Source organism: Heterodontus francisci, chromosome 44, assembly GCF_036365525.1.
Source record: "Heterodontus francisci isolate sHetFra1 chromosome 44, sHetFra1.hap1, whole genome shotgun sequence".
Lineage (NCBI taxonomy): Eukaryota > Metazoa > Chordata > Chondrichthyes > Heterodontiformes > Heterodontidae > Heterodontus > Heterodontus francisci.
Window position 1 is genome coordinate 26710205 of NC_090414.1, and position 22899 is coordinate 26733103.

At 51.9% G+C, this 22899-nt stretch overlaps 1 protein-coding gene across 3 annotated transcripts in view; it reads right to left on the reverse strand.

Moving 5' to 3' along the window:
* b3gat3 (beta-1,3-glucuronyltransferase 3 (glucuronosyltransferase I)) overlaps positions 1 to 22899 on the reverse strand; it is a 23998-nt gene continuing 1099 nt past the window's right edge. For 2 of the 3 annotated variants that reach the window (XM_068021560.1, XM_068021561.1), the window contains exons 2-5: positions 13536 to 13719; positions 7134 to 7464; positions 4968 to 5258; positions 1 to 3129 (exon numbers count right to left, since the gene is read on the reverse strand). In XM_068021560.1, the coding sequence (XP_067877661.1) occupies positions 3031 to 3129; positions 4968 to 5258; positions 7134 to 7464; positions 13536 to 13719 (905 nt within the window). In that variant the 3' untranslated portion in view covers positions 1 to 3030. The remainder of the gene's footprint in view (positions 3130 to 4967; positions 5259 to 7133; positions 7465 to 13535; positions 13720 to 22899) is intronic. The other variant, XR_010970982.1, reaches the window with a different exon arrangement.

Sequence of the window (22899 nt, forward strand, 5' to 3'; positions counted from 1 at the left end):
ATTCTGCGCCTGTTATAAACAAGGTGCCTGGTTATTAGGGCATGTGGAGGGGGGAGGGCTTGGTTTGGTGGGTCCCCTTTCTGAGCCATGGCTCTGTAGGTATCACTTAGCCTCAGAGAGAAGATTGGAGTCACAAAATCCAGGCCAACATTCCCAGTGCCAGTACTGAGCAAATGTTGCACTGTGGGATGAGGTGCTTGATATGCCTCAACCAACATCACTAAAACAGACTACCTGGTCATTATCATTTGTGGAATCTTGCTGTGTGCAAATTTTCTGCCATGTTTCCTATTTTACATTACAAACAGTGACTACACTTCAAAAGTACTTCATTGGCTGTAAAGCACTTTGGGATGCCCTGAGAGCTGCTATGTAACTGCAAGTCTGCCTTTCTTACAGCACTGCGCTTACTTATCACTCCCTCCACATACAGTAGAGTATTGCACATTTAGAGTGGACACGAGGTGCTGCAATAAACATTTCCTTCCAGATGATGTGAATAAAAGACTACCACAATGTAATCAAATGCCCAAACAAACCCCATAACCCAATACAATATATACATATAAAAATCACAGAATAATACAGCAGAGGAGGTCATTCAGCCCATTGCACCCATGCCAGCTCTTTGAAAGAGCTATCCAATTAGTCCCCCTGCCCTCATACATATACTGAATATATTACCTGACATAAATTATTTAAAACAGTAAACACTAGAGGGTGCGAGCAAAGAAGTTAATGATCTAACAGATCTGAAACTACTCAAGTAACACATTCTCATAAGAAGCTTTTAGAAGTGATTTATGAACCGCCCCACTGGAAGCCCTTGGCAGTGCCACACTTGATGAAAACAAATTGTACAAGAGGCAATAAATAGAAAAGCTGGGGGTGGGGGTGGGGGTGGGGGGTCATAATTCAGTGCTTCCAATGCAGCTCAGGCACATCCCATTTACAAAATGGGACAATTAGGAGTCAGTTCAAAACTTGTATTAGTAAACTGATTAGTGTTAAATATATACAGCAATGGAAAAAGTTACAAGCATCTTTCCTTCATTGTAGTGGTCGCCAAATATTTCGCAACAACCCAGAGTTTGAAATGCTTACAGCAGCTGGATAGTGACTTTCCCTCTACCATGTTGATTGCTAACCTGACCGGGCCTCATATGGAATCCCCAAACTCTGATCTGGGGGCTTGGAATGTTCCTTTTAACAGAAGAGGAAGGTCACATATGTAGAATGGGCGCATTTGAATGAATCTGGACAGAGAGTGGAGAGGGGGCAGGGGTGTAAACATTCGACCATGATAAAGAGTGGAATGCTAAAACTGGAGAGCACAGGGTCGTTCAGAAAGGGTTTGCTTTATTTCACATTTCACAACTGAGATGGGGAGTTGGGGCATTGGGGGGGGGGGAGGGGGGGGGTGACTTGCAGTTCTAGAATCCACCCTACTCCACGGAGTTGCACATCAGATGCTCCAATGCCGTGCGATAGTGAGCACGTTTCTAAACAAGTGCTGCAGTGATCGGATAGAATATCGCAGTTGACATTATAAGCCGACATTCTGACACAGCACAAGGGAAATAAAAGATACAAAGGCTTAACCTTCCAGCTATCACTTCCTTCTTTCAGGGTGATCAAGAAAACACGGTAGCTTCAACAGGACAGTATTGTGGTGACCAGAATTTCACCTCTCAGATCCAAGTCAGAGGGTGAGCTGCTCAAAGGTTTCTGCTGGGCGGAGACTCCTCCTTGAGTAAATCTATTTTGCAACTGGGTCTCGGTTCATTTGCCAATTGGTAGAGTGATGGAAGTACAATCCTGATCTGATCAGTAGCGGCTGATGCTGAACCAGAGGGCAGAGTGAATTCTGGCTAAAGTCCAGCATAAGGTGTTCAGCTCAGCCACTCAGATCAAGAATTAGCCAACCAACCTCACTGGCTCTTGGTCGATTAGCAAGACTTGACAGCCAGAGATATAGGAACAGTATGCGGCCATTCAGCCCTTCAAGCTTGTTCCACCATTTAATCAGATCACTGTATCTCAACTCCAATTACCTGCCTTGGATCCATAATCCTGGATACCAATTATGTAAAATCTATTGATCTCAGTCTTTAAAGCTTCAATTGACTCCTAGCCTTTTGGGTGGGGGTTGTGGAGGGGTAAGAGAGATTCAGACTTTCATTACAAATCAAAAAATACAAATATATTCACGAGTTGCAGTTTTTAAAAGCAGGACCTTTTTAAAACCATTTCATGTATCAATAAATGTTAACCAAGCAATTTCTACTCTTTATACTTTGGATTCTTAGTTAATCATACCATCAGCTGTGAGGTGTGTACTGCTCCTAACACTCCAATGCAAACCACTAGTTCTGCCGTCCGTAATCAAAAGACCAATCCCTCTGCAACTGGGGCAGACAAAGAAAGAACTCATTAAAAAAAATTTCTGAACACAAAAAGGTCAGCATTAAGGAATGAAAACACTTTTGTGTCAATATTGAGCCAGCACGACTAGACGCAGATAAAAGCTCCCTTTGATGAGCTGCAACAGTGCACTTTAACCCCAACTTTGGATATTCTGGTACCTCACGCTGCCCACCCTAAATGCCCACAGACAGCTTTGCGGAGAACCATGGGTGGCTTTGTGTTATGGAGTAGGTTTGAACCTGCCCCAAACTCAATTCATGTTAGGAAGCTGGTAAGGAGAAATCTCTCATCCATTAGTGTGGGGCTCGGGTTTAAACCCAGAGCTAAAAATGAACAGGGTTTTAGGAATATTGAAAGATAAACGATGAAAACTTGTTTTGTTTCTAAGATTCTTTGCCTTTAGCATTATACCTGGTGTAACTCGCTAGAATCTTCGCTCCTTCTAAACCCCATGCTCTCTCCTGCTAGACACTGCTTAAAACAGGATTCAGTGTTCCTCTCTGTACATATCATGCACGCCGTCGTGCTCCCCCTAACCCAGCATTTGGGTGGCCTGCTAAGCGAGGGTCTTCTTTCCATCTCTCCGCATCCTGTCCATCCTCTTTACACTTCAATGCGAACATCTGATCCTCTTCCCTCTTTCAGCAGCACATCCTCCTGCTTCATCTTGGGCTTCTCAGTGCGTGTGTGCCATACCAGAACCTGGGTGCAGAGGGGAACAAACAAAAACATCCATCAATGCTGACAGCAAAACCAGAAAACATTTTACAAATGCAATGAGCACTGACATCACTGTAGCAGCCAATGAGTTGGAGGTGGGGCGGGACTTACAGCAGGACTCACAGCAAAGAGTTCACTTTAGGGCAAACAGAGTCTACTTACTCAGCAGATAGCAGAGCCTTTTTGAACAGAGTGTCTACGCGCTACAGCAAACCAGAACTCATGACCAAAACTACACCAGAGGTTCCCAATAAAAGCAGGATTATTTCTCCAGCAAAGCAGTGAGTGGAGTCAGAGTTATACAGCACAGAAATAGGCCCTTCGGTCCATCGTTTTTGTGCCGGCATCAAGCACCTACCCATTCTAATCCCATTTTCCAGCACTTGGCCCGCAGCCTTGTACGCTATGGTCTTTCAAGTGCTCATCTAAATATTTCTTAAATGTTGTGAGGGTTCCTGCCTCTGCCACCCCTTCAGGTAGTGTGTTCCAGATTCCAACCACCCTCTGGGTGAAATTTTTTCTCAAATCCCTCCTAAACCTCCTGCGCCCCTTCCCTTAAAACTATGCCCCCTGGTTATTGACCCCTCCGCTAAAGGAAAAAGTTTCTTCCTATCTGTTCTATCAATGCCTCTCATAATTTTGTACACCTCAATCAGGTCCCCCCTCAGCCTTCTCTGCTCTAAGAGAAATAACCCTAGCCTATCCAGTCTCTCTTCATAGCTGAAATGCTCCAGCCCAGGCAACATCCTGGTGAATCTCCTCTGCACCCACTCCAGTGCAGGATAGATACATTATAGAAATTATGTGCACAAAATCAATCCCAGTTACTTACAGCAGTGCAGTCTTCAGGCATGATTGATAGGGGAATGACCTTAACATTTCCATTCTGGCTGGGATTTGTGGTGTCACGATAGGCATGCAGCCATTTATAAATGATGAGTTCAGCAGACAAACGCTCCGCCCAGTGTGGCACTGAAAGTTTCCAACAAAAGGCTATGGTTGCCAGGTGGTGGGGCCGGGCGGTGTGGGGGATCAACTGGAGCTTTCAGTGCTGATTCTTATGGGTAAGGATATCAAGAGACGTGCAGCAAAGTCGGGAAAATGGTATTGAGGTAGTTCAGGTAAAGATCCCACTGCACTGATTACTGAGGAACAAGAAGTTCCCAGCTTAATCAAAAGTTGTGTCAATTTGTGGCATCTTTCTATGCACACTCATGTAAAAAGCCAATGAATAGCAATGTAATTTAATAGAATGGTACCTGGAACTGATTCTACTGGCAGGAAGGTCAATAATCAGAGAATACAGATTTAAGATAATTGGCAAAAGAACCAGAGGTGGCAGGAGGAGAATTTTTTTCCCTTAAAACAGCAAGTTATGATCAGGAATGGGTGGTGGTAAAACAGATTCATTAGTACATGGACTGCAGCTGTTCATGAAGGCAGCTCACCACCACCTTCTCAAAGTCAATTAGGGATGGTCAATAAATGCCTGCCTTGCCAGCGACGCTCACATCCCATGAATGAATTAAAAAAGTAACTTTCAAACGGGAACTGGATAAATACTTGAAGGGAAATATTTACAGGGCTATGGGAAAAGAGCAGGGAGTGCTGCACAAAGAGCCAGCATTGACATGATGGGCTGAATGGCTTTCTTCCGTGCTGTATCATCCTACAGTTCCATGCATTAACCTTATGTGAGGCGTTAAGGACATGGTAAGACCCATGTAAGTGGAATTTTCATTTAATTTAGAATCTTTTAACTACACCCAGGCTCCATTCTCTTCTTGTCTAAACTGACGGCGTGGCTACCTTCCACTTACCATGTTGCAGTTGTCTGCCTTGGGCTCAAGCTCCTCAATGGAGACCAGCGATTGCAGCAGACTGCTCTCCAGGTAACCCCGCTCTGCACTTATGTCGAACCTGGCCTCACGGTTAGCCAGAAGCAGCTGCAAGGCCACAGCAAATCCTGCCATGTCCATGGGGAAGGGACGGTTCGGTTTCCAGGCTGTGTAGAAACCAACCACCTTCCCATTCTCCACCAGTGGCCTCTCGAAGCGCAAGCCACCAACTAGACCCACCGGCCAAACCGAAACACGTTTTGTCCAACGCATCTGTGGAAAGAGCGAGGCAGAAAGGCATTTATGATACAGCCCCCACAACTTAAAATATCCACATTTAAAAACGGGCAGTCACTTCTAGCAACCAGAAAGAGATAACCATTATCAGTTACATCAGCACCTATTTCAAAGTTGCCAATTATTGCATTTTAAGTTCTCTGTATTTCAATCCATAATGGCTATGCTTACTCACTGGTTCACACCTCGTTGACGTGGACCGAATGCAACGACAAAACGCTCCACTACCTTTAGTGTACTGAAGTTCTTCTAATCCCCTCGCAGTGGTTTGTACTGGGCCACTGACTGCAGTTTAAATAAAGCTGCAGGTCAGAGTGCAGCAGGAAGCAATGGGGTAAAAGGTCACTGCACAGAAGGAGCCTTCTTGTTATATAGTTGAGTACTGTAATAGCGCTCCACCATTATATCAGAAATCGCGTGCAACAGGAAAAGTGCCTTCCCACAAACACACCCACTATAAGCAGTGGGGACTGTATGTAAAAATGCAGCTCCATTTATGCACAATAACACAGTAGTAACTGTGCAATATCACCATGAGGCATCAGTGTTAAGTGTCAAACCATAAGCGTTAAATTGACCAAGTTTTTAAAATTCTTTCCTAGGATGTGGGTGCCCCTGGCAAACCCAGCATTTATTGACCATCATTAATTATTCTCAAGGAGGTGATGGTGAGCTATCTTGTTGAACTGCTGCAGTGAATGTGGTGAAGGTACTCCTACAGTGCTGTTAGGGAAGAAGCTCCAGGGTTTTCACTCAGCAATGAAGAAGGAACGGAGATATAGTTCCAAGTCAGGACAGTGCATGACTTGAGAGGGAAATCTGCAGGCCATGGAGTTCCCAGTCCTTCTAGGTCAGGGTTGTCCAACATACGGCCCGCCAAACGTTTCCATCTGGTCCGCGGAAGTAAACTGTTCCGGGGCTGTTCCTCATCCTCACCGTGACCGGCGATGAGAAATTTCCCTTCGTCAGTCTGGCTTTTCCAGCAGGTTCTGTCTTTTTCTTTTTAAAAAAAAGTCAGCCAGCAAACTCAGAATCTGTTGGGAAACGGCTGCTCCCTGGGCCGAACAAAAATCGCAAAGCAGCCCTCCACCCAAAAAGGTTGGACAACCCTGTTCTAGGTGGTAGAAGTCATGGGTTTGGAAGGTGCTGTCAAAGGAGCCTTGGCAAGTTGCTGCAGTGCATCTTCTAGATGGTACACACTGTGCGCCAGTGGTGAAGGGAGTGAATGTTTATATTGTGGTACCTGATATTTAGGCAGAAAATGTTAAGTCTCACTTTGGGGGTCAGGTTTGGAGCTGGCCATCATCTTGTTTCACTGGCTGCAACTTGGCAATGACAGAGTTATAAATTAAAACCTTCATATAATTGTCTGTCTTGCCCATAAGCATACTGTTCCTCTGAGCAGATCTGACACCTTTGTTACTTCCAGACTCGACGATTCCAATGCATCCCTGGCCAGACTCCTACCTTCCAACTTCTGTAAACATGAGCTCATCCAAACCTCTTGCTGCCCATATTCTAACTCTCATTTAGTTCAGTTCACCCAGCACCCCTGTGCTCAATGATCTCTGTACTCCTCCAATTCTGGCCTCTTGTGCATTCCTGATTTTAATCACATTGGCTGGCTGGGACATAAGCTCTGAAATTTCTTCTCTAAACCTCGCCACCTCTCTCTCTCTCCCCTCCTTTAAGATGCTCCTTAAAAGCTACCTCTTTGACAAAACTTTTGGTTACCTGCCCTAATACCTCCTTATTTGTGAAACATTCCTGTGAAGTGTGTTAAGATGTTTTACTATGTTAAAGTCACTGTACAAATGTGAGTTGTTGTCGACAGCACAACCTCCAACTTACCTCATCAAAGAGTTTTAAACTATACGTATTGTCATCATCTGCAAAGTAGACAATTGCCTCCTCACTGAGCTCCCGGTTCTCCCGCAGCCACTGGATCCCCAGGTTCCTCTGTTCCACTCCGCGGGGCTTCAGCCAGTTGGGATCATTCTCCTTCAGCTTGTAGATGGTGGGCGTCCGCACGTTGAGGTGCGTGTACGACAGGCCGCTCTGCACCAGGAGGTCAGCCACCAGCTTTGAACGGTTGGCGGCGTCTTCCACCACAATCCAGTGGAGCTTCTTCACGTGGAGGAAAGTTTGGGAGAGACGCATCAACTCGGCTTTCTGCACCAACCTGCCGGGAGGAAGGAGGCACAAGAGGATTTACTGATGGTAAGGGGTCTGGGAAGTAAGTACAAAAATATCATGAGAAGCATCAGCAACAACGGGGCAGCAGGAAACAAAACACCTGTTTACACCCTGCTTGATATTACTTCCCAGTGACTTGAATGAAGACTGAAATTGGATGGGGTGCTGCACCCAATCTCATTGGGAAACTGAGGGTTAGGTTAAAATTACACCCCCCCCCCCCCACCCCCCCCCAAGGAGTCAAACTGAGGACGGGAGGATTTTATAAATTATACACAAGCCTGAAAATCTCATTTGGAATTTTATTTCCTGTACAGCTGCACCCAAGTACGGTTAAAAAATAACAAAAAAAGTGAGAAGAGTTTTGGGTATGGGGGGGAGGGGGGTTGCAGAGGAGAGAGGGAGAACGAGAGAGAGGGAGAGAATGAGAAAACACTGAGTGGTGAACAGGACTCACCTCATGAACCTGGATCCACAATCTGAGGGCTTTCAGTTAATGTGGAGAGACTGGAGAAGCTGGGATTGTTCTCCTTAGAGCAGAGAAGCTTAAGGGGAGATTTGAGAAAGGCGTTCAAAATCATGGAGGGTTTCGATAGAGCAGATAAGGCGAAACTGTTTCCAGTGGCAGGAGAGTCATTAACCAGAGGATATAACATACTAACATCTGGGGGCTTGTGCCAAAGTTGGGAGAACTGTCCCACAGACTAGTCAAGCAACAGCCTGACATAGTCATACTCACAGAATCATACCTTACAGTCAATGTCCCTGACACTGCCATCACCATCCCTGGATATGTCCTGCCCCACCAGCAGGACAGACCCAGCAGAGGTGGCAGCACAGTGCTATACAGTCAGGAAGGAGTCCTCAACATAGACTCTGGGACCCCATGAAGTCTCATGGCATCAGGTCAAACATGGGCAAGGAAACCTCCTGCTGATTACCACCTACCGCCCTCCCTCAGCTGATGAGTCAATACTCCTCCATGTTGAACACCACTTGGAGTAAGCACTGAGAGTGGCAAGGGCACAGAATGTACTCTAGGTGAGGGATTTCAATGCCCATCAAGAGTGGCTCAGTAGCACCACTACTGACCGAGCTGGCTGAGTCCTAAAGGACATGGCTGCTTGACGGGGTATGCGGCAGGTGGTGAGGGAACCAACAAGAGGGAAAAACATACTTGACCTCGTTCTCACCAATCTGCCTGCCGCAGATGCATTTGTCCATGACAGTATTGGTAGGAGTGACCCCTGCACAGTCCTTGTGGAGACGAAGTCCCACTTTCACATTGAGGATACCGTCCACCGTGTTGTATGGCACTACCACCATGCTAAATGGGATAGATTTCAAACAGATCTCGCAAAGCAAAACTGCGTATCCATGAGGCGCTGTGGGCCATCAGCGGCAGCAGAATTGTACTCAACCACAATCTGTAATCTCATGGCCCAGCATATTCCCCACTCTACCATTTCCATCAAACCAGGAAACCAACCCTGGTTCAATGAAGAGTGCAGGAGGGCATGCCAGGAGCAGCACCAAGCACACCTCAAAATGAGATGTCAACCTGGTGAAGCAACAACAAAGGACTACCTGCGTGCCAAACTGCGTAAGCAGCGTGTGATAGACAGAGCTAAGCGATCCCGTAACCAACAGATCAGATGTAAGCTCTGCAGTCCTGCCGTGAATGGTGGTGGACAATTAAACAACTCACTGGAGAAGGTGGCTCCACAAATATCCCCATCCTCAATGATGGGGGAGCCCAGCACACCAGTGCAAAAGATAAGGCTAAAGCATTTGCAACAATCTTCAGCCAGAAGTGCCGAGTTGATGATCCATCTCGGCCTCCTCCTGAAGTCTCCAGCATCACAAACGCCAGACTTCAGCCAATTCGATTCATTCCACATGATATAAAGAAACAACTGAAGGCTCTGGATACTGCAAAGGCTATGGGCCCTGACAATATTCTGGCAATAGTACTGAAGACCTGTGCTCCAGAACTAGCCGCGCTCCTAGCCAAGCTGTTCCAGCACAGCTACAACATTGACATCTACTTGGCAATGTGGAAAATTGCCCAGGTATGTCCTGTACACAAAAAGCAGGACAAGTCCAAGCCAGTCAATTACCACCCCATCAGTCTACTCTCAATCATTAGTAAAGTGATGGAAGGGGTCATTGACAGTGCCATTAAGCGGCACTTACTTAACAATAACCTGCTCAGTGATGCTCAGTTTGGGTTCTGCCAGGGACACTCAGCTCCTGACCTCATTACAGCCTTGGTTCAAACATGGACAAAAGAGCTGCACTCAAGAGGTGAGGTGAGAGTGACTGCCCTTGACGTCAAGGCAGCATTTGACCAAGTATGGCATCAAGGAGCCCTAGCAAAACTGAAGTCAATGAGAATCAGGGGGGAAAACGCTTCGTCGGTTGGAGTCATACCTAGCGCAAAGAAAGATGGTTGTGGTTGTTGGAGGTCAATCATCTGGGCTCCAGGACATCACTGCAGGTGTTCCTCAGGGTAGTGTCCTAGGCTCAACCATCTTCAGCTGCTTCATCAATGACCTTCCTTCAATCATAAGGTCAGAAGTGGGGATGTTGGCTGATGATTGCACAATGTTCAGCACCATTCGCAATTCCTCAGATACTGAAGCAGCCCATGTCCAGCTGCAGCAAGACCTGGACAATATCCAGGCTTGGGCTGATAAGTGGCAAGTAACATTCGCGCCACACAAGTGCCAGGCAATGACCATCTCCAACAAGAGAGAATCTAATCGCCTCCCCTTGACATTCAATGGCATTACCATCGCTGAATACCCCACCATCAACATCCTAGGGGCTACCATGGACCAGAAACTCAACTGCAGTAGCCATATAAATACCATGGTTACAAGAGCAGGTCAGAGGCTAAGAATCCTGCAACGAGTAACTCACCTCCTGACTCCCCAAAGCCTGTCCACCATCTGCAAGACACAAATCAGGAGTGTGATGCAATACTCTCCACTTGTCTGGATGGGTGCAGCTCCAACAACACTCAAGAAGCTCGACACCATCCAGGACAAAGCAGCCCGCTTGATTGACACACCATCCACAAACATTCACTCCCTCCACCACCGACGCACAGTGGCAGCAGTGTGTACTATCTACAAGATGCACTGCAGCAACACACCAAGGCTCCTTGGACAGCACCTTCCAAACCCACGACCTCTACCAATTCGAAGGACAAGGGCAGCAAATGCATGGGAACATCACCACCTGCAAGTCTCCTTCCCCCCAACCCCACTCCCCCATTCTCCCCCCACCCACAACCCCCACCCCCCCCTACCTCACCCATCCCCCCACCCACCTCCCCTTGCCCCCAACCCCTCCCCCCCTACCCCACAGCCCCCATCCCCCTCTTCCCCAATTGGGGCCAAATGGTCTCCTCCTTTGGTGTCAGCCGTGGCTCAGTTGGTAGCACTCCTACTTCTGAGTCTGATGGTTCGGAGTTCAAGTGCCATTCCAGGACTTGAGCACAAAATATAAGGTGAACATTCCAATGCAGTACTGAGGGAGCTCTGCACTGTCGGAGGTGACATCTTTCGGATGTGATGTTAAACAAAGGCCCTGTCTGCCCTCTCTGGAATGTAAAAAATCCCCTAGTATTGTTTCGAAGAACAGCAAGGGAGATCTCCCCAGTGTTTGGGCCAATACTTAATCCTAAATCAGCTCCACAAAGACTGATTATCTGGTCGCTATCACATTTCTATTTGTGGGAGCTTGCTGTGTGCTAATTGACTGCCGCATCTCCTACATTACAACAGTGACTACACTTCAAAATGTACTTAATTTTCTGTAAAGCATGTCTGGTGGTTATGAAAAGCGCTGTAGAAACACAAGTCTTTTTCTGTGCTGTGTTTCTCAGAAATTCACATCAGAATAATGGGATAAAAAGTCAATCTTCTCTGCTGTAATAAACAATCCACAATAGAGGACTTAAAGTATCGTTAATAAAAAAAAAATAGTGAATATTAACAACACTGTCAGCCGATGATTTGGAGGCAGGCGCAGGACTTGTGGTTTTAACTAACAGTCTCTGAACTCATGACTGAGACTACAGCAGAGTGTCCCAACAAAAGCAGAGTTACTGCTCCAGTAAAATGCAGACAGCGATGGATTGTTACCTAATACAAATGTGCGTCTAAAAACCAATCCATCGTTTATAGGTGCGACTGACAGAGGGAATTACCCCATCATCTCTGTTCTGGTTGGTGCTTGTGGCATCACTATGTGCAGCCAAACATATCCTGGTACATCACCACCAACACGGAGCTCAGAATGAATTACTTCTAGGTTTATTTCACATCCTAAAACATGCATTAGATTCTGCTCATCAGTTAACAATCACCTCCTTTGATGCAGAAGTTGCATTAGTAGGAAAACGGGTTACAAAGCATTTGGAAGTGCAACTTACATCTCCAACCAGAGATCACCCAGAGTTTAATTGTATGGTGAAAGAACTGTGAGGAATGGAAATTACTTACTAGTTTCAGGCTCCAGGTCAAAAGTACTCAGTATTAAATGATGGCCTTTTATTAAGAACTCATTTATTTTGGCATTTATTACCAATTTCAGACTGTCTTTTTCTCTCTCTCGTTTTGCATTTGTAGAGTCTATTATTTGGTATGGGGAACTGTAAGGGATTCAACATACGTAACAAATGCACGGCTCAGCATTATAATAAGGTTAAATAGCATATTTTGGAACCATTAGAAGAAAATTTAAATGTTGAAACTTTCAATGATTGTAGGAATAAAAAAATACTGAGGGTTCAGGAACAGAAAGCAGAGGAGGTTAAGAGAAAGGTGATAGAAAAATTCAAAATCAGCGGAGGGGGTGAGGGGGTAAGCTCTGAAAGGCCATTACCACTGGTCTGTAACAAGGAGGCACAAACTGAAACGGAGATTGGAGGGAGACAAATTCGATTTTTAACCACGAACAGCTTGGAACAATATTGAATACGATACAATATTGAATTTGGAAAACTGTGAACTTGTCCACTTTGGCAGGAAGAACCGAAAAGCTGTATATTATTTAAATGGAGAGAGATTGCAGAACTCGGTGGTACAGAGGGATCTGGGTGTCCTGGTACATGAATTGCAATATTTTAGTATGCAGGTACAGCAAGTGATTAGGAAGGCAAATGGAATGTCGGTGTTTATTGCAAGGGGAATGGAATATAAAAGTAGGGAAGTTTTACTGCAGCTGTGCAGGACCTTGGTGAGACTACATCTAGAGTACTGTGTACAGTTTTGGTCTCGATTTGAAAAAGGATATAACTGCATTAGCAGTTCAGAGAAGGTTCACTCGACTAATTCCAGGGATGAAAGGCTTATCTTATGAAGAAAGGTTTAACAGGTTGGACCTTTATCCATTGGAATTTAGAAGAACGAGAGGTGATCTTATTGAAACATGCAAGATCCTGAGGGGACTTGATAGAGTGGATACCGGGAGGATGTTTCCCGTGGGAGAGACTAGAACTAGGGGATATAGTTTAAAAATAAGAAGTCTCCCTTTTAAGATCGAGATGAGGAGAATTTTTTTTTACCTCAGAGTTGTTAGTCTGTGGAATTCTCTTCCCCAGGAAGCAGTGGAGCCTGGGTCACTAAATATATTCAAGGCTGAGTTAGACAGATTTTCGATAGGACAAGGGAGTCAAGGGTTATGTGGGACAGACAGGAAAATGGAGTTGAGACTACAATCAGATCAGCCATGATTTTATCGAATGGCGGAGCAGGCTCGAAGGGTCCACTCCTGCTCCCAAGTCCTATGTACGTTACAAGTGATTACTGAAGAGCAGTTAATCAGAACATTTAAGGGGGAATTTGATAAAAGTTTGAAGGAAAATATTAAAAAGAGTATGGGGAAAGAGCAGGGAATGCGATTAGAGTAAATAGTTTCAGCTGGGGTGGGGGGTTATCTGTGCTGTGATACAGGCCCCAGCAACATTGCCACCACTTGGAAGGGTCCAATCCATAATTCAACACCCCACCTGCACCGATATCTTGGCTCAGCACTGCACCGTACCTGGCGTATGTCGGTGTGATGGCATAAATGGCAGGCAGTGGCTGTCCGTCTGCTGCCGCCTCCCCTGCTTTGAGCTGCCTCTGCAATTTTTTCACTTCAGCCTGGAGATGCAGCAACTTCTGGTCCTTCTGCCGAACGAGATCATTTGCTGACCTCATCTGTGGCGTGCAGTCACATGGCTGACCTGTGGACAATTAAAAAAAAAAGAGGATTTCAAACAGAAGAATGTCCATTAGGTCCAACAGAGCTTCCTGACTTTGACATCAATCTCACCTTCTCCCTCATTCCATCCTCTCTCCAGGCACACACTCAAGTGCCACTTCAATCCATTTATCCTCTGGTTCAATAGCAATGATTACCCAACTCCTTGGGTGAAAAGTTGCTCCACCTGAATTCTCTTCTTGCTCCCAATTTTAAACTTGTGTCTCCCACTACCCTATACCTTCCCAGTTTGAATCATCTGCACAGGTCAGATTTCCCCCCCAAGTTCTATTTGTAATTTTGTAAATTACAATGGTTGCTTCACTGTTTGTGCAAAGAATTATCAGTCACAACCCAATGCCCCTGGAGCAGCCGTCACTTTCAGATTTACCATTCCCATATCGGGTATACCTCAGAGAGGGTCTTTCAAAGCTGAAAAGCCCAGACTTTTCCAGTGCTCCTTGCTCAGTTCTCAGATTCCAAAGATCACTCCTGTGGCTTTCCCATACCCTGCCTCCAGTGTTTGAATATCTCCTCTATGTCTCCATGACCTTACATGCACACAATACAAGGAAACATTTACTCTTTTCTTAAAGGAACAGATGGTTGCCGGAATTCAGCTCCACAGGCACCTGAAAACACGTGACCCACACAAGAACCCAGGAAATGAATGTCAGTCCCAAGTGAGATCAGCTAACCCAGCATAGACCGGGAATAACCCCAAAGCCATAGTTAAATGTTTCAAAACTGAGGAGGCAGGTGTCGCAATTCTGCTCACTGCGGTTTGGAACAATACATCAGTGAAAACTCTGACAAAGACTCTCAGACCTCAAACATTAACTCTTGTCTTCCCCATTGCCAGTTCTGATGAAGGGTCATTGACCTGAAACGTTAACTCTGTTTCTCTCTCCACAGATGCTGCCAGACCTGCTGAGTATTTCCAGCACTTTCTATATGTATTTCAGATTTCCAGCATCTGCAGTATTTTGCTTTAATTTAACTAGTTTTCTCTCTCGCTATATAGATGCTGCCTGACCTGCTGAACATACTTAGCATTTTCTGTTATAGCTCAGTATGTTTATTCTGTTGGAAGTGCACAGGAGCACAGAGCCATTCGGGTGGGGGGAACTGTGATTATGGGGAGGGGGGAATATCATTCCAGGGAAGGCGGGACAATATGCTTCCGGGAGGTGGGAGTATGATTCCGAAGGATGGTGATGGGGGGGGGGGTGGAATGAGGTGATGAGGTGATGAGGGAGGGAGGGAGGGAGGGAGGGAGGGAGGGGGTGGAATGAGGTGATGAGGGAGGGAGGGAGGGGGGTGGAATGAGGTCATGAGGGAGGGAGGGAGGGGGTGGAATGAGGTGATGAGGGAGGGAGGGAGGGGGTGGAATGAGGTGATGAGGGAGGGAGGGAGGGAGGGAGGAGGGAGGGACGGAGGGAGGGAGGGGGTTGAATGAGGTGATGAGGGAGGGAGGGAGGGAGGGAGGGAGGGAGGGAGGGAGGGGGTGGAATGAGGTGATGAGGGAGGGAGGGAGGGAGGGAGGGAGGGGGTGGAATGAGGTGATGAGGGAGGGAGGGAGGGGGTGGAATGAGGTGATGAGGGAGGGAGGGAAGGAGGGAGGGAGGGGGTGGAATGAGGTGATGAGGGAGGGAGGGAGGGAGGGAGGGGGTGGAATGAGGTGATGAGGGAGGGAGGGAGGGAGGGGGTGGAATGAGGTGATGAGGGAGGGAGGGAGGGGGTGGAATGAGGTGATGAGGGAGGGAGGGAGGGAGGGAGGGAGGGGGTGGAATGAGGTGATGAGGGAGGGAGGGAGGGAGGGGGTGGAATGAGGTGATGAGGGAGGGAGGGAGGGAGGGAGGGGGTGGAATGAGGTGATGAGGGAGGGAGGGAGGGAGGGAGGGGGTGGAATGAGGTGATGAGGGAGGGAGGGAGGGAGTGGGTGGAATGAGGTGATGAGGGAGGGAGGGAGGGAGGGAGGGGGTGGAATGAGGTGATGAGGGAGGGAGGGAGGGAAGGAGGGGGTGGAATGAGGTGATGAGGGAGGGAGGGAGGGGTGGAATGAGGTGATGAGGGAGGGAGGGAGGGAGGGGGTGGAATGAGGTGATGAGGGAGGGAGGGAGGGAGGGGGGTGGAATGAGGTGATGAGGGAGGGAGGGAGGGAGGGAGGGAGGGGAGGGAGGGGGTGGAATGAGGTGATGAGGGAGGGAGGGAGGGAGGGGGTGGAATGAGGTGATGAGGGAGGGAGGGAGGGAGGGGGTGGAATGAGGTGATGAAGGAGGGAGGGAGGGAGGGGGTGGAATGAGGTGATGAAGGAGGGAGGGAGGGAGGGAGGGAGGGAGGGAGGGAGGGAGGGAGAGGGTGGAATGAGGTGATGAGGGAGGGAGGGAGGGAGGGAGGGAGGGGGTGGAATGAGGTGATGAGGAGGGAGGGAGGGAGGGAGGGAGGGAGGGAGGGAGGGGGTGGAATGAGGTGATGAGGGAGGGAGGGAGGGAGGGGGGGGTGGAATGAGGTGATGAGGGAGGGAGGGAGGGAGGGAGGGGAATGAGGTGATGATGGGAGTGAGGGAGGGAGGGAGGGGGTGGAATGAGGTGATGAGGGAGGGAGGGAGGGAGGGGGTGGAATGTGGTGATGAGGGAGGGAGGGAGGGAGGGGGTGGAATGAGGTGATGAGGGAGGGAGGGAGGGAGGGAGGGGGTGGAATGAGGTGATGAGGGAGGGAGGGAGGGAGGGAGGGGGTGGAATGAGGTGATGAGGGAGGGAGGGAGGGGGTGGAATGAGGTGATGAGGGAGGGAGGGAGGGAGGGAGGGGGTGGAATGAGGTGATGAGGGAGGGAGGGAGGGAGGGAGGGAGGGAGGGAGGGGGTGGAATGAGGTGATGAGGGAGGGAGGGAGGGAGGGAGGGGTGGAATGAGGTGATGAGGGAGGGAGGGAGGGAGGGGGTGGAATGAGGTGATGAGGGAGGGAGGGAGGGGTGGAATGAGGTGATGAGGGAGGGAGGGGTGGAATGAGGTGATGAGGGAGGAGGAGGGGGTGGAATGAGGTGATGAGGGAGGGAGGGAGGGAGGGGGTGGAATGAGGTGATGAGGGAGGGAGGGAGGGAGGGGGTGGAATGAGGTGATGAGGGAGGGAGGGAGGGAGGGGGTGGAATGAGGTGATGAGGAGGGAGGGAGGAGGGGTGGAATGAGGTGATGAGGGAGGGAGGGGGTGGAATGAGGTGATGAGGGAGGGAGGGAGGGAGGGGTGGAATGAGGTGATGAGGGAGGGAGGGGAGGGAGGGAGGGGGTGGAATGAGGTGATGAGGGAGGGAGGGGGTGGAATGAGGTGATGGGAGGGAGGGAGGAGGGAGGGAGGGAGGAGGGGTGGAATGAGGTGATGAGGGAGGGAGGGAGGGGGTGGAATGAGGTGATGAGGGAGGGAGGGAGGGAGGGGGGGAATGAGGTGATGAGGGAGGGAGGGAGGGAGGGGGTGGAATGAGGTGATGAGGGAGGGAGGGAGGGAGGGGGTGGAATGAGGTGATGAGGGAGGGAGGGAGGGAGGGGGTGGAATGAGGTGTGATGAGGGAGGGAGGGAGGGAGGGGGTGGAATGAGGTGATGAGGGAGGGAGGGAGTGGAATGAGGTGATGAGGAGGGAGGGAGGGGGTGGAATGAGGTGATGAGGGAGGGAGGGAGGGAGGGGGGTGGAATGAGGTGATGAGGGAGGGAGGGAGGGAGGGGTGGAATGAGGTGATGAGGGAGGGAGGGAGGGAGGGGGTGGAATGAGGTGATGAGGGAGGGAGGGAGGGAGGGGGTGGAATGAGGTGATGAGGGAGGGAGGGAGGGGAATGAGGTGATGAGGTGGGAGGAGAGGGAGGAGGGGGTGGAATGAGGTGATGAGGGAGGGAGGGAGGGAGGGAGGGGTGGAATGAGGTGATGAGGGAGGGAGGGAGGGAGGGAGGGGGTGGAAATGAGGTGATGAGGGAGGGAGGGAGGGAGGGAGGGAGGGAGGGAGGGGGTGGAATGAAGTGATGAGGGAGGGAGGGAGGGAGGGGTGGAATGAGGTGATGAGGGAGGGAGGGAGGGAGGGAGGGAGGGAGGGGGTGGAATGAGGTGATGAGGGAGGGAGGGAGGGAGGGAGGGAGGGGGTGGAATGAGGTGATGAGGGAGGGAGGGAGGGAGGGAGGGAGGGAGGGGGTGGAATGAGGTGATGAGGGAGGGAGGGAGGGAGGGGGTGGAATGAGGTGATGAGGGAGGGAGGGAGGGAGGGGGTGGAATGAGGTGATGAGGAGGGAGGGAGTAGGAGGGGGTGGAATGAGGTGATGAGGGAGGGAGGGGGTGGAATGAGGTGATGAGGGAGGGACGGGGGTGGAATGAGGTGATGGAGGGAGGGAGGGAGGGAGGGGGTGGAATGAGGTGATGAGGGAGGGAGGGAGGGAGGGGGTGGAATGAGGTGATGAGGGAGGGAGGGAGGGAGGGGGTGGAATGAGTTGATGAGGGAGCGGAGGGGGGTGGAATGAGGTGATGAGTTGAGGGAGGGGTGGAATGAGGTGATGAGGGAGGGAGGGGGTGGAATGAGGTGATGAGGGAGGGAGGGAGGGGGTGGAATGAGGTGATGAGGGAGGGAGGGAGGGAGTGGAATGAGGTGATGGGGGAGGGAGGGAGGGAGTGGAATGAGGTGATGAGGAGGGAGGGAGGGAGGGGGTGGAATGAGGTGATGAGGGAGGAGGGAGGGAGGGGGTGGAATGAGGTGATGAGGGAGGGAGGGAGGGAGGGAGGGAGGGAGGGAGGGGGTGGAATGAGGTGATGAGGGAGGGAGGGAGGGAGGGGGGGGAATGAGGTGATGAGGGAGGGAGGGAGGGAGGGGGTGGAATGAGGTGATGAGGGAGGGAGGGAGGGAGGGGGTGGAATGAGGTGATGAGGGAGGGAGGGGTGGAATGAGGTGATGATGGAGGGAGGGGGTGGAATGAGGTGATGAGGAGGGAGGGGGTGGAATGAGGTGATGAGGGAGGGAGGGAGGGATGGAGGGGGTGGAATGAGGTGATGAGGGAGGGAGGAAGGGAGGGAGGAAGGGAGGGAGGGAGGGAGGGGGTGGAATGAGGTGATGAGGGAGGGAGGGAGGGAGGGGGTGGAATGAGGTGATGAGGAGGGCGGGAGGGAGGGAGGGAGGGGGTGGAATGAGGTGATGAGGAGGGAGGGAGGAGGGGGTGGAATGAGGTAATGAGGTGATGAGGGGGAGGGAGGGAGGAGGGAGGGGTGGAATGAGGTGATGAGGAGGGAGGAGGAGGGAGGGGGTGGAATGAGGTGATGAGGGAGGGAGGGGGTGGAATGAGGTGATGAGGGATGGGAGGGGGTGGAATGAGGTGATGAGGGAGGAGGAGGGGTGGAATGAGGTGATGAGGGAGGGAGGGGGTGGAATGAGGTGATGAGGGAGGGAGGGGGTGGAATGAGGTGATGAGGGAGGGATGGGGGTGGAATGAGGTGATGAGGAGGGAGGGGGGTGGAATGAGGTGATGAGGGAGGGAGGGGGTGGAATGAGGTGATGAGGGAGGGAGGGAGGGGGTGGAATGAGGTGTATGAGGGAGGGAGGGAGGGGGTGGAAATGAGGTGATGAGGGAGGGAGGGAGGGAGGGGGGTGGAATGAGGTGATGAGGGAGGGAGGGAGGGAGGGGGTGGAATCGAGGTGTGAGGGAGGGAGGGAGGGAGGGGGAGGAATGAGGTGATGAGGGGAGGGAGGGAGGGGGTGGAATGAGGTGATGAGGAGGGAGGGAGGGGGTGGAATGAGGTGATGAGGGAGGGAGGGATGGGGGTGGAATGAGGTGATGAGGGAGGAGGGAGGGGGTGGAATGAGGTGATGAGGGAGGGAGGGTGGGGGTGGAATGAGGTGATGAGGGAGGGAGGGAGGGGGTGGAATGATGGTGATGAGGGAGGGAGGGAGGGGGTGGAATGAGGTGATGAGGGAGGGAGGGAGGGGGTGGAATGAGGTGATGAGGGAGGGAGGGAGGGGTGGAATGAGGTGATGAGGGAGGAGGGAGGGGGTGGAATGAGGTGATGAGGGAGGGAGGGAGGGGGTGGAATGAGGTGATGAGGGAGGGAGGGAGGGAGGGAGGGAGGGAGGGGGTGGAATGAGGTGATGAGGGAGGGAGGAGGGAGGGAGTGGAATGAGGTGATGAGTGAGGGAGGAGGGAGGGGGGTGGAATGAGGTAGGGAGGGGTGGAATGAGGTGATGAGGGGATGGAATGAGGTGATGGGGGAGGGAGGGGGGGAGGGAGGGAGGGGGGGAGGGAGGGAGGGAGGGAGGGAGGGAGGGGGGGAGGGGGGGAGGGAGGGAGGGGGGGAGGGAGGGGGGGAGGGAGGGAGGGAGGGGGGAGGGGGGGAGGGAGGGGGGAGGGAGGGAGGGAGGAGGGGGAGGAGGGAGGAGGAGGAGGGAGGGAGGGTGGAGGGAGGGAGGGGGAGGGAGGGGGGAGGGAGGAGGAGGGAGGGAGGGAGGGAGGGAGGGGGGGGAGGGAGGGAGGGAGGGAGGGAGGGAGGGAGGGAGGGAGGGAGGGGAGGGGGGAGGGGGGGGGAGGGAGGGAGGGGAGGGAGGGAGGGGAGGGGAGGGAGGGAGGGTGGGGGTGGAATGAGGTGATGATGAGGGAGGGAGGGTGGGGAGGGAGGGGGGTGGAATGAGGTGATGAGGGAGGGAGGGAGGGAGGGAGGGAGGGGGTGGAATGAGGTGATGAGGAGGAGGGAGGGGGTGGAATGAGGTGATGAGGGAGGGAGGGAGGGAGGGAGGGAGGGGGTGGAATGAGGTGATGAGGGAGGGAGGGAGGGAGGGGGTGGAATGAGGTGATGAGGGAGGGAGGGAGGAGGGGGTGGAATGAGGTGATGAGGGAGGGAGGGAGGGAGGGGGTGGAATGAGGTGATGAGGGAGGGAGGGAGGGGGTGGAATGAGGTGATGAGGGAGGGAGGGAGGGGGTGGAATGAGGTGATGAGGGAGGGAGGGAGGGGGTGGAATGAGGTGATGAGGGAGGGATGGGGGCGGGATGAGGGAGGGAGGGAGGGGGCGGGATGAGGGAGGGAGGGGGCGGGATGAGGAGGGAGGGAGGGAGGGGGTGGAATGAGGTGATGAGGGAGGGAGGGAGGGAGGGGGTGGAATGAGGTGATGAGGGAGGGGGGGAGGGAGGGTGGTGAATGAGGTGATGAGGGAGGGAGGGAGGGGGTGGAATGAGGTGATGAGGGAGGGAGGGGGCGTGATGAGGGAGGAGGGGGCGGGATGAGGGAGGGAGGGAGGGAGGGGGCGGAATGAGGTGATGAGGGAGGAGGGAGGGGCGGATGAGGTGCTGAGGGAGGGAGGGAGGGGCGGAATGAGGTGATGAGGGAGGCGGGAGGGAGGGGGGCGGAATGAGGAGATGAGGGAGGGAGGGGGGCGGAATGAGGTGATGAGGGAGGAGGGGCGGAATGAGGTGATGAGGGAGGGAGGGAGAGGGATGAGGGGGGAGGGAGGGAGGGGGCGGATGCGTGATGCGGGGTGGGGAGGGGGGAATGAGGTGATGAGGGAGGGAGGGAGGGATGAGGGGGAACTGAGGTGCTTGCAGGGATGAGGTGATGAGGGAGGGAGGGGGAATTGAGGTGATGAGGGGGAATGAGGTATGAGGGGGATGAGTGATGAGGGGGAATGAGGTGCTGAGCGGTGCGAATGAGGCTGATGAGGGGGAATGAGGTGATGAGGGGGAATGAGGTGATGAGGGGAATGAGGGTCGATGAGGGGGAATGAGAGTGATGAGGGGGAATGAGGTGATGAGGGGGGAATGAGGTGATGAGGGGGAATGACTGGTGATGAGGGGGAATGAGGTGATGAGGGATAGGTCACTCTCCTCCCTCTCCCCGCCTCGGGTTTTCCTCCGACCCTCCCCAGCCCAGTCCCCAGCCTCTTCCGGCGCACTGCCCGAGCTGCAGCAGCGCCTACATCCGACCCAGGACGGACACCAGGAAATAAACGACGAAACGCTCCTGAGCTTCAGCCGCGTCAGCCTCCTGGCGTCGGTCCCCAGGACGGAGAAGACGGACGCCAGCACGTGACTTCCGCTTCGCGCTCACGCCGCGCGGACAGCTTTCAATGCGCGTCACTTCCGCCCCGCATAGACCGCTTTCGCCGCGCACTACCGCCCCCCCGCTGCCCGCATTTTCCGCTGACTCCGCCTGCCACTTCCGCCCCCGCTGCCCCGCATAGACCACTTTCCCCGCGCGTCACTTCCGCTCGCTTCGCTGTTAGCCCCGCCCCCCTTGATTCCACAACCAGCTGGTGTTTTCAAACCTTCTGTCTCTGCATGGTCCACACTGTAAATAATGTAGACAACTCTAAAATTTCCAGGTTTTAAAAAGTTTTGACAAAAAATCAACTTTCATAAGCTTCCATATTATTTTTAAACAAGAAAAAAAATACTGCAGATACTGATATCTTGGTATCTTTGTCCTCCTTGTCTCGGGAGACAATGGATACGCGCCTGGAGGTGGTCAGTGGTTTGTGAAGCAGCGCCTGGAGTGGCTATAAAGGCCAATTCTAGAGTGACAGACTCTTCCACAGGTGCTGCAGAGAAATTTGTTTGTCGGGGCTGTTACACAGTTCGTTCTCCCCTTGCGCTTCTGTCTTTTTTCCTGCCAACTGCTAAGTCTCTTCGACTCGCCACACTTTAGCCCCGCCTTTATGATTGCCCACCAGCTCTGGCGATCGCTGGCAACTGACTCCCACGACTTGTGATCAATGTCACAGGACTTCATGTCGCGTTTGCAGACGTCTTTTAAAGCGGAGGCAAGGACGGCCAGTGGGTCTGATACCAGTGACGAGCTCGCTGTACAATGTGTCCTTGGGGATCCTGCCATCTTCCATGTGGCTCACATGGCCAAGCCATCTCAGGCGCCGCTAGCTTAGTAGGGAGTATATGCTGGGGATGTTGGCCGCCTCGAGGACTACTGTGTTGGAGATACCGTCCTGCCACCTGATGCCAAGGATTCTCCGGAGGCAGCAAAGATGGAATGAATTGAGACGTCGCTCTTGGCAGACGTACATTGTCCAGGCCTCGCTGCCGTAGAGCAAGGTACTGAGGACACAGGCTTGATACACTCGGACTTTTGTGTTCCGTGTCAGTGCGCCATTTTCCACACTCTCTTGGCCAGTCTGGACATAGCAGAGGAAGCCTTTCCCATTC